Here is a 12,384-nt window from a genome sequence, read left to right as displayed (position 1 = left end):
ATTTTAGTAATTTCGCTTTTATCTCTGCTACTTTCTTCGCTCGGATTTATTTCTGTGGGAAAGATATGAGATAATCTGTCCTCTTAAGAAGGCCTTAAGAGTTTCCCAGAGTATTCCTGCAGAGATCTCAGGGGATGTATTTGTCTCTAGAAAGAATTCAATTTGTTTGGATATAAATTCAGTACAATTCTCGTCAGCTAATAGAAGCGGTTGAGCGCCATCTGCGGGTGAGTGTATGGGGCTTAGTAATTTCAGCTCCAAGATCATCGGAGCATGGTCTGAAATAACAATAGCATCGTATTTACAAGATTTAATCTTAGGCAAGAAGTTATTATCTATAAAGAAGTAATCAATCCTTGAGTAGCAATGATGTACTGGTGAGTAGAAAGAATATGTTCTTGAATTTGGGTTTAAAAACCTCCAGGGATCTGATAAGTTGTGATCAGTTATAAACTTTGTAATTATCTTTGCGGTGTTAGTTGCCGTTCCCCCTGTGGAGGAAGTCTTATCTAAAAATGGATTTAAAACACAATTAAAGTCCCCAGCCATTATAAGTTTATGAGTGTTCAGATTGGGAATGGATGCAAATAAATTTTGTATAAATTCCTTATCATCAACATTAGGTGCATAAACATTTATCAAAATCATTTTACAGTTAGATAAGTCTCCTATGACCATCACATATCCCCCTTCAGGATCCAATACTACATCTGATGCTACAAATGGTACTGTTCTATGTATGAGGTATTTGAAAAGAGTATAAATGAATGGTGATTTTACAGCCCACATCTACTTAGTAAAACTGACATCTGACATTAATAGAAACGGTCAACTAATAAGTTACTGAATTTACAAGTTGTGTAGGTAGATTCTGTTAGAGAGAAATTTAAATAAAAGCAAGATAAGTGTGAATGATGTCTTAACAAGCAACCCTTGAAGTTTTATTAGTGAATGAAAACAAACAAAAATTTCTGGTACAGCCAGTAAAACGTGCAGCTCACTGCTAAAACGTATGGTATTGAAAGATGCAATTTTGGCATTTTGACCATAACATAAATGAGAACAGATTCACTCAAAAATTCAGAGTGGAACCACACGCTTCAGGTATGTTCAAAGCATGAGACACATAAAACTCACTTGGTAGTGATTTGTAAGTACACAAATTACAAGGAATACCAAAAAAGGTTACCTGTCTATTTGCAGTTATCTAAAATTACTGTTCAAAACTGTAATTATTTGGGCGTTTGTGTCTTGCAATCAGTGTATAATCAAAAGGCACGCAGTTAGTTTACTTTCACCAATTGTAAGTGGATTTAAAAAAAATAATATTTCACTCAAACTGAAAACCTATGCAAGATGGTCCATGCAGGCCAGCTATCAGACCACTCTGAAGTCAAGGCTCGACTGCCACACCTCCCATATTATTTAAAGTTTGGCATATTTTTTTAGAACCTAACCCTGATCTATACTTCTCCACAACTTTGTCTCTGACCTGTTTGGACTGTTCTTTGTTCCTCTTCATGTTGCTTGCTTAGTGGTGTTGCAGAGTCAGGGCCCTTTCAGAACAAGTCTATTTATACCGACATCATATGACACATCAAGTGACACTTTGATTGCACACAGGTGGACTCTAATTAACTAATTATGTGATTTCTGACGTTACTTGGTTAGAACACATCTTATTTAGGGGTTTCATGGCAAAGGAGATGAATACATACACAGCCACAACTTTTCAGTTTTTACTTGTTATTTATACATACTGTATACAAGGTATTTTATTTTCATTTCACGTCAGCAATTTGGACTACATTGTTAACTCCATTACATAAATTCCAAATGAAAATCCAGTTTAATTCAGTGTAATGGGACAAAACAGGACAAACACTGAAGGGGGATGAATACTTTCACAAGGCACTGTATGTCTTTTCAATATTACCTGACAGATATGAATAAGTCTACTGTCAGGCTAACAACTTTAACAATAAATGGGTCTGACATGTTAGAGCATGTTTTAAGCAAATTCTGCATTAGTGGAAAGTTATAGAGTTTCATGTAGCATGTTAAAATATAAAGCAAGAAGCTAGAATTAAAATAACTAAGCATATCAAAAAGCAAGAATGTTAAAGAATAAAAAAAAACCTTTAGAAACAATTTACTTGAAATCATCTACTTTTATTTACAATTTAAAAACCAACATTGCAGAACATTGCAAGTTACAAGTTTACTTACGTAACCTAGGTTAATACTGGGTTTAGAATTTGGACTGCGCCATACAGTATCTCAATATTAAAAACACCTGTAAGCTTTTTTTTGGGTATTTTAAATACTGTGTTATTAGAATATAGTGCAACATACAAAAATTCAAGATCTATATATTAAAACATATTACAATATCTGTAAACATTTAAAATATATCACTAGAAATGATAGTATATTTGAAAATGTATAGTAATATATTTTCTGAAATGAATGGTATATTACACCTAATTTTAAACTATATCACCTATATTTTTATATTTTTGAAATTAAATAAAGCAATATACAAAAAGGCAATAATTTACATTTTTTACAATATATGTCAGTAGAATACTGGATATTATAATTATTCTTGAAGTATATTGTAATATAAATGTGTGTTATTTTTTGTAAGGGAAGGGTAACTGTGGAAACAATGCTCCAAATGAATTTTTATGAATTTCTCCCCAACAGAGGCGTAGTTAGAGTTTCCAGCGCCCGCGGACAACTGAAGATTTCGCGCCCCCTCCTGTTTGCCAAAATGCAATGGGGAAGGGAAAGAAAATTTTGAAAAATGTATTTAAAATAATAGTATTTTAAGAAAAAAATTTCTGAAATGATAACGCCGCCTTGTGTTCTTTAAAATCTAAATCTGTCATTAGTTTTTGTAAGAAAAATTTGTTTTCCGCATTTAAAAATGATTTTAAAGAAAGTATATAGCAAATTATAAAGCACAATAATTATATATTTATAAAAACTGCATTACTTACAATTTATTCGTATGAAAATATGATGGGGAAACGTCTAGACCTTTGCAGCCATCTACTAGAATACTTCACCACAGCCCAATCAATTTTCTATCAAACTCATAAACACAAATCACTTGGCACACAGAAATGGCCTTTGCAAGAACTTAGATATTCATTCATTCATTCATGTTCCAACCCGGTGAATCCAAATACAGGGTCACGGGGGTCTGCTGGAGCCAATCCCAGCCAACACAGGGCACAAGGTAGGAACCAATCCCGGGCAGGGTGTCAACCCACCGCAGGACACACACACCCACACACCAAGCACACACTAGGGCCAATTTAGAATCTCCAATCCACCTAACCTGCATGTCTTTGGACTGTGGGAGGAAACCGGAGCACAACTTAGACAATGATACACTAATGCCTCATGTCAGTCATGCGACCTGTTTAATAACGTCTAAAACGTTTCTGGGTGGGAGTCAAGCATGTTAGAGTAGTGGAGGGGATAAATTATTGTCTGTTGGGTATATAGAACTAATACGTGCTTCGAAATCAGAAAGAGACAAAAAAAATAGGAAAAATATATCCACATACTGATGGAGTGATGCACTGAGTATGCAAATGTTTTTTATCTACTTTTTAGTGCATTTAAGAATGGAAAACATTTCATTCTAAAATTTCATAACATCAATTTGGTGCCCCCTGGACGCTGTGCCCAGGGACAGATGTCCATCCTTGCCCCCCCACCCCAGCTACGCCACTGCTCCCCAGAAGGATTCTTCACAGTTGAAATCTTCGACTAATGGTGCAATTCAGTACATAAACTATTCTTACAACCTGATCTACATGTGATCCATTTATCTAACCTTTCACTGAACATGCCTCACTGAGCAATAGATTACTCTAACAGAATCAGGTCAAAGGCTGACTCAAACCGGCCCGAATGGGTCTTCATTCCCACTCCTTTGCAGGGCATACTCCCATTTACACACACACATCCAATCATTAGGAAATGGCCAGTTTCCATACAGATAAATATATAAATCTTTGAGATGGAATAGAAATAATATTTCTGTAGAAAATGCATACTATACTGAGAGTGACGAGGCCCATATTTGAATCTAGTAGCTGTAAGGCAGCAATGTTAACCACAGCACTAGTTAACTACAGAAACAGTAAATCAAATTCTGTAGTGGCAGGTTGATACAGAGAAAAGGAAATGCGTGTTCAGTAACCTGCTCATTGCAGATTGTCTCTAGTTTATTCATTCCTTTGCTTTCTGAACTTGCAGCTTGCTTACTTTAACACAGGGCCCTGAGGAACACAAACAGAATTAGCCCCATTCAGAGATAAAGTAAAGTATTTGCTGCCAGGAATGTACTTGACTTTTGCACTCTGTAGAGAGGGCAGCTGGTATAAGTACTGAAGTGGCAGAATAACTGTTGCATTTGATGCTGTTTTTTTAGATTTATTAAGATAGATGGAAGTCCACTGCTATGGAAATCGTAGCTTAGCAGGGTAGTGTAAGAGAGCATAATATGAACCTTGTGCCAACTGACAACAACATTATCTTCCAGTCAACAATCAAGGAAGTCATTTAAGCCAAATGGTTGATCTTTTAGACCACTTGGGTGACGGCCTGCTTTTTATACTTAGCAGGAAGAGAGGTAAGCACAAAGATAAGATGTTTTTTATCAGAAATGCTGAACATCTCGGCAGGGCATGCCATTAATATTTCTGCTACAAAGACAGGATGCATAAAACCAGTAGCTGCCTGGGATGGACTATAATGTGGACTGGAAAAGTCTTGATTTCAGAATCTTTGATCCTCAGCGTCTTGTGCGGGACTGAGTACTGGGAATGTAGATAGATAGATAGATAGATAGATAGATAGATAGATAGATAGATAGATAGATAGATAGATAGATAGATAGATAGATAGATAGATAGATAGATACTTTATTAATCCCAAGGGGAAATTCACAAAGGTAGGTGTAGGTGTTTTTATGTTGGTATTCAGCTGATTTGGATTTTGACCTAGGATGCTTCTGGTTTTAAACCATTTATTAACTTGGCTGTTTCACTTCCCCAAGTGTGCATAGTCTTGTGAGGAGAGGAGACTTGGCATTGAGATACAGTAGACTGGCAAGTTAGGGCCCAACTACAAAGAAAGGCTCCTAAATATGAAGCTCAAAATGCCATAACCGAATTGTGCAAATAAAATCTTACAACACATGTGTTATATCCTAGCACTTGCAGTATTTTTTTTCAACTCGATCAGTTATATGTTTGCTCCTGTGAAATGTCATATCTAAAGTGCCAAATAAATACATATAATGAGTAAATATATAATTTTAACACATTAATTTAATTAACAAAAACACACACATTGCATGAAATTGTTATTTTATTAAATATGCAATAAATAATTTCAATAAATAAGTTGCAATAAGTTACTTTCATCTTAAATACCATTAAAACAATAAAGGCATCAGCATAAAAATAAAGAAAAAGCTTCAAAGTCTTCAAGTTTTTTCATTGGAATTTCTAGAAGATGTAAACTTGGAAGGTCTGAACTAAGACAACTCCACAGGTAGTCCCTTTTCTGACAAGGACTTTACTTACATAGGGTTTTTTTTTTTTTTACTTATTATTGTTGAGAAGGGATATAAAATGAAAATTGTAAGCAAAAATTGCATAGTAGTGCTTCAGTGTAATACACTCATTTCCTTCAAGGTGCAGTAAAAACATGTTCAGAGGGCAACTAAGTAACTCTGGAGAGGGAGGGAAGGCAAAAACAAAGAGCATGAGAAGCATTACACTGAGAAGTATTGAAGAAAGAGAGTGGTTACTATTTCCATCCTAGTATTTGGATTTTAGGAAGGTGAAATCACGGACCACCTTGCCCAGGTACTGCTCCAGATCTCGTAGAATAATATAGCCCTGCAGTTTGCTGTTCCACTCTAGCTGAGGATTAAGCAGACTTTTTGGGACCAATGGCTCGCTCACAACCGGGACAGGTACATTAAGAGACTTGAGCTGTGGAGTGAAAGACAAATGGTATTTTAGTTAAAATGGCCCAGAGGGCAGTGGGTGTATTTTATCTGGTAATGCATACATCAGATGGAAACACCCCACCTGTCATACGTACAAAGTTGTATCACTGCTTCTGACCTACAAGAAACATTTATTTTCGAGTTTGCACATAAAGAGATTCTTAAAAATAACCTTTTTTAGTATTTTAGATTGTTTTATTTTATTGTGTGACATGAGGGTTTGACTTAGATGTACACAAACAAAGAGAAATCAACCAAAAATTAAACTGTAATGAAAAGCTGGTTCAACCAGAACATTTGTTTGCCAATATGAATAATAGAAATTATCAGTTGTGTCTTCTCTGTTAAAATCACTCTCTGGATTTATTTCTTTGTATAGCACTGAAGTACTGCATTCAGCTGCATTTTTATTCTTTGACTTTGACTAATCTGTGACATTTTTAAGAAACAAGACCAAAAATTTTATTGGGAGTGTGAAAGTGTGGTAGTCAGTTAAGCACATTTGAGGTAAGTGTGTGAAAATGAGTGACAATGGCCACATAAATGGTAGGGAACAAAGTTAAAGTCAAAGCCATCTCCACTTCTAGCACATTTCATAAATAAATATAATGGTAGCAATTAGAAACTGGAATTCTTAAGATGGCGACCTTCTGCTTAGCAGCCATGGCTGTGGACAAACAAGGCTGTGACCTGATTTAACAGTGTGTTAGAGTTTTGTAAAAAAAATGTACACCTATCACAAAAAAAGCTGTAAATGCTACAACAATGAAGCAGCGTCAATTTATCAAATCTTTGTTCATTTGCAAGTATTAACCCTTTCCACATATTGCTAAAATCACATCTGCATTAATTTAAGGACAGTGCACAGAAAGTGACAAGCGTGATAGATAATAGTCCCTTTTTGCATTACATTGTTATGTTCAAGAACCTTGTTTGCAATCTAACACTTAGGCTATATGAAGAATATAGTCAAAAATATGTTTTTTTAATTTAATTATTCATGTTCTGACATGCTTAATCACCGTCCGTCAATCAGCACAAGCATTAAGAATTTTAGAGTATCTCATAGCTCTTACTTTGGTTGGTGATTTGACATTAAGAAACTCTTTACAGTGATAATGTAAAAATTCACTGAACACTGTGTCTATTAGTTCAAAGATTTTTTTTTCCCTAACTTGATCAAAACTGATAGATCCCTAGTTCACAGGTTTCTTTATGCAGTTTTGCACAAGAAAAGCCAGTGGGACTCACCTGGAGATGCATCTGAAAGACCAAATCGCTAATATCACACTTGATGAGCTGCAGATCTTGTACCAGCTGGGACTGATGGAGATGTTGCTCTTCATACAGGCATTTGGCTTCAATGTGACTCTGAAACACTTTTAGGTCTTTAATAATGAGCTGAATCCGCTTTCCTTCCTATAGAAACAGAGGTATTACATTAAAGTAACAGAAGAAGAGAGAAATTCATTGTTATGTGAAATAAATGTGGGAAATCAGTTAATGTTGCTAAACTTTACACTTGTTTTTTTTCATTCAGTTTGTGACCAAGGATCTTTATGAAGTAGGTTTGGAATAGAGTAGAGGTCCAGAGCACTCACCCATTCAACAGTATGTTTTCCTGAACCTCCATTTTAGATACACTAGGCCAGCGTTTCTGAACCTTTTAAGTATTTGCGACCCGAGTTTTCATAACAGTTTTAATTGCGCCCCCCTAATGCTTTTTTGAAAGGAGCCCACTAATACCAATTTGTTCTCTTTTAATTAATGATATATCATATTTGCATATTTTATTATACCTACTTAACGTTTATCGACATTTATCTAACTCTATATTTATTTTTCTAGTATCAGAATGTAGTTTAAGTTCATTTTTTTTGTTTTCAATAGATGTATTTTTCATATTTTTGATTCTTGTTTTTTTTTTTTTTACATCTTCGTGCCCCCCTTTTTGTTACTTTGCGCCCCCCTAGGGGGGCCCGTCCCACAGATTGAGAACCACTGCATTAGGCCATTAAAAGTAACATGAGCCATGACCATTCAGTGACCCACCTCCATGTTCAGCCAGTAGCTGAAGTTCATATTAATCACTGGAAGGCTTGCCATCAAGAAGCTGAAATCCTCAAATGATTGGGTACCCATCTGCTGCTGCTTCTATCAAAGGAAATGGAAGACAGAAAGAAAAACTAGGATCTTAAAATTAGGAATTACAGTAGGTCATCTTACCATTTATAATCACTATAATTAGGAACATCTTATTTCAACAATATATTCAGAATGTTCCCAGTGCCTTAAATGTCAATCTTCTTCATGAAAACACCTCATACATCTACTATGTTATTTATTATATTAGTATAAACATATACCAATAAACGATAAATGTTAAATAAAAAGTGCAGCAAGAATACAAATCCTTATGTCATTAATCATGGCAATCATGCACATTTGTTGCTGTCACTGTCACTTTCAGTATTCTGTATAGTATATCTTTTATTGTGTAATGTGTTTATTACCTCAATACCTCAATAAATATATCAAAATGAGTATTACTCTAACTGTTAATAACAAATCATTGATAAAATGAAACAATATTGTTGATAATATGACTTCATATTTTCTTTCCTTACAGATATGGACTGTAATATGCTTTTTATAGACAGTTTAGTTAGAATTATTCTTAATATGTTAATAATATTCATAATATTAAATAGAGGATCATGTGGAGACCCGGGTTCGCTTCCCGGGTCCTCCCTGCGTGGAGTTTGCATGTTCTCCCCGTGTCTGCGTGGGTTTCCTCCGGGTGCTCCGGTTTCCTCCCACAATCCAAAGACATGCAGGTTAGGTGGATTGGCGATTCTGAATTGGCCCTAGTGTGTGCTTGGTGTGTGGGTGTGTTTGTGTGTGTCCTGCGGTGGGTTGGCACCCTGCCCAGGATTGGTTCCTGCCTTGTGCCCTGTGTTGGCTGGGATTGGCTCCAGCAGACCCCCGTGACCCTGTATTCGGATTCAGCGGGTTAGAAAATGGATGGATGGATGGATCATGTGTTAAAAAGGATAGTTATGCTGTCTCACAGCTCCAGGGCCCTGAATTCCACTTTTGACAGCCACTATCTGTAAACTATTTTCTTGTTTTGTACATGACTATGTGAATTTTCTGATGGTACTTTGCCCTTCTCTCAAACTCCAAAGAAGTAACAACTGAGAACTGTCATTTGTGAGAGCGGCATCCCATCTCATCGTGCCTTGTCTCTGTTGTTGATAGGACAGGCTATGGCTCTTCACACCCCTTGTTTTAAAAAGCAGGATTAGAAAACAATGAATAAATATTAATGATGATGTTAGTGATTAAATATTTGCTGCTTTTGCATTTGTTATCATTATTATCATAATGAATTATATTTTAGGAAAATATAATATTTGTAATATTATAATATTTCTTCATTTTGTTACAAATAAATTACCACTTCATGCATTTTTTTTCTTTGGTTGTATTGTTGGAGTGTATTAAACAGAATATCATTGATAACAATTTGAAAAAAAATAGTCTTTGTAGTTGAACTACAAGCTTCACTTATCCAGTGTTAAACAGATAGATAGATAGATAGATAGATAGATAGATAGATAGATAGATAGATAGATAGATAGATACTTTATTAATTCCAAGGGGAAATTTACATAATCCAGCAGCAGTATACTGATACAAAGAAACAATATTAAATTAAAGAGTAATAAAAATGCAGTTTTTCAATGGTACTGTAACTTTTTTATTGCTAGCCGTGTACTATACAGAGATATTGTTCTAATCACACAATTCTGTGGTCTACTATAATTACAAAAATAATAATATTTTTTTTTAATATCTTACATATTTGAGCAGCAAGATACGGACATCTTGGTGCATTTTCCTGCTGAGTGCCAGGGACTGAGAGTAAGCTTCCTTCATGGAGTAACTGCTTTCTGACAAAACAGTAGACTTCGGCAAGATGATGGCAAGTCCGAGGAGAAGCAAGTAGATCATTATGCCTCTGCTGTAAGTACTGGGGAACAAATAATTACCCTATAATCAGAGATGTACAAAAGTGATTCACTGGGTTAAAACAATTTAAAAAACTAAATAAATACTTAACAGTATAATTCCCTTTATTTTTGTAATATTATTCAAGCACTCAATTAATATTCTGTATACAGTGTAGCTGATTACTTAGAGTTTTATTTTTAAATTGTAATAGTGTTGGGAATAAATACATAAATACACAGAATAAACATATTATGAAGCAGCAATAATATCTGAAATTAGTTTAATCCATTCTGTTAATTTCAGTGTAGGTATAGTCAGGTCAGTAAAGGTCAAAGTGTGCTGCAATTTGATATAAAGTCCTTCATAAAAAAGAAGCCGAATGACAATTTGAAGCCTGGGAAAGACATCTGAGCAAACCTGATGGAGGTACAGACCTTGAGCCACAGCAGTGTGTCAGTAAGCTCATCGAGGAAGACAGTTATTAGTCAAGAAGGTTGCTAAACCTCAGAAGAAGCAAGTCAGATGTGTTTTCCTTTGTTACAGTATTACAGGAACAATGAAAAATAAATAATCTGGACTTGCTACATGACGGTTAGGTGAACCAGTGGGTGTTGCTAAATTATCCCTGATGAGTTGTGTGCGTGTTCGCTCTGCGATGAGGTGGGCGCCCTGTCTGGGTGTTGTTCCTGCCTTGCAACCTATGATTATAGGCATTGACTCCAACTGCTACCTGCTCTGGGTAAGTGGGTTAGGAAGATAAATGGATCGATGTTTGCCCATAGAATCTAAGCAATCTTTACTATGCCTCTACATGAATTAAGCTGGAATTAGCTGGAACACTTGTAACTATATTGTGTATTAGTTTATAAATATTGTGATTACATATAATTTCTAAGGTATGTTTTAGTTACTCAACTAATACAATGCCATCAAAATGTGATTTTTGGAATATTGGCAAAACACCATTAATGTACTACAATTGCTAGTAATAATAATAATATTGCAGTTGAATTATATTTTAACATTCAGGCACACTAGTGTATATAATTAGCCAATGAAAGATCAATGTCCAGAGGACTCAAACTTAAATATGGTCCATTTTAAAGCAGCTCTGTTGAAAACATGTCAAACCTCCTTATAATTTGTTTCATATATGGATTGATCATTTACACGTATTACATGTAGAGCTGCCATTAAAACGCGTCCCCAGTGTCCGTTCGTGTTTACACTGCCCAATGCAGCTACCAACCTGTAGTTAGACTAGAAACTGGCTTCTCGTACAGTAATGACCTACCAAGGAAAATGAATTATGGGTGACAGGCTACACAGAGATAAAGATGTTTAATGTTTTAGCAGCATACCAAAGATGTGACAGTTTCATGAAGAAGATGGTAGCTCGACTGCACATTCTCCCACTCCGCTCACTTTTTAAAGTCGCATAGGTGTCGGGGCAGGCCACTCCTTGTACCTGGCTGCTGCCACCGCACTGCAAGATTCTTTTTTCCGCTGACTCGATTGTTCCATGTGACTTAAAACCGCATATGCATTTTCTCTCATGTTAAACTCCGATTGCGGCTCAAGTGATCCATCCGTGACGCGTGTTAATGCAGGTGTAAGCGGAGGTACTTTGCTTTAGATACAGTTTCTCGCAAGTATTACGACTGCCGCGTTCATTCGATTAAATGCACTGACGTAATTGTTATCACTCGATACTGATTTCGGTCCATTTGGCGCTGGTGACTTTACTAACTCGCTGCAATGTCAAAGGAAAGAAAAGCTGATGAAGAGGGAAAGCAGTCTCAACAGAATTGCAAGGCAAAATATAAGATTAACGATTGTGATGAGCAGAAACGTACCTCTGGGTCTTGTTTGTAAAGAAACGTGGCGCTAGTATTAGGTATATAAAGGGTTATTTTTCACCCACAATAAAATTGAGTTTGTCACCTCTGCTGTAGACAAAGGAGATTCTCTTACATATCCCAGGTAAAAATGCAGTTATAACTTTCAAAATGCAACCTTATGGCAACTTAACGTCTTTGCGGAAGATCAGTGTTTTCCATTCATGGCATATAGGGACCCACTGTATGGAATACCGTTTGTGCCAAAATGAAATAAATAAATTGACAATTATGAAATAGTCACATCAAAAGTGCATATATGCGCATAAATAAAAGTAATCCAATTATATTGAAGTACAATGTCATCATTTTAGTATTGCTATAAGTTTTATTTCAAAATAGTCCTATTTTTAAGGACCGTTTTAATTTCACGATCTGACTTTTCGGAAATGCACATTTCGGAATGGCTCTTTTAACCCTATCACA

The 12,384-nt window shown here is 35.7% G+C and overlaps 1 protein-coding gene across 2 annotated transcripts; it reads right to left on the bottom strand.

The window, feature by feature from the left end:
- Positions 1 to 5,710: 5,710 nt before the first annotated feature.
- Positions 5,711 to 12,041, bottom strand: LOC120530588. 2 transcript variants are annotated; one of them, XM_039755013.1, is made up of 5 exons: positions 11,917 to 12,041; positions 9,908 to 10,099; positions 8,096 to 8,197; positions 7,295 to 7,462; positions 5,711 to 6,026 (listed from the first exon to the last, which is right to left on the bottom strand). In XM_039755013.1, the coding sequence occupies exons 2-5, from the start codon at positions 10,058 to 10,060 to the stop codon at positions 5,850 to 5,852; spliced, it is 600 nt and encodes a 199-aa protein (XP_039610947.1). In that variant the 5' UTR covers positions 10,061 to 10,099; positions 11,917 to 12,041; the 3' UTR covers positions 5,711 to 5,849. The 2 variants fall into 2 exon arrangements, with proteins under 2 accessions (XP_039610947.1, XP_039610948.1); XM_039755014.1 differs by lacking the exon at positions 11,917 to 12,041 and adding an exon at positions 11,422 to 11,497.
- Between the last annotated feature and the right edge of the window lie 343 nt (positions 12,042 to 12,384).

This window comes from Polypterus senegalus, chromosome 6 (genome assembly GCF_016835505.1).
Source record: "Polypterus senegalus isolate Bchr_013 chromosome 6, ASM1683550v1, whole genome shotgun sequence".
Lineage (NCBI taxonomy): Eukaryota > Metazoa > Chordata > Cladistia > Polypteriformes > Polypteridae > Polypterus > Polypterus senegalus.
This window is presented reverse-complemented; position numbering and strand designations above follow the sequence as displayed.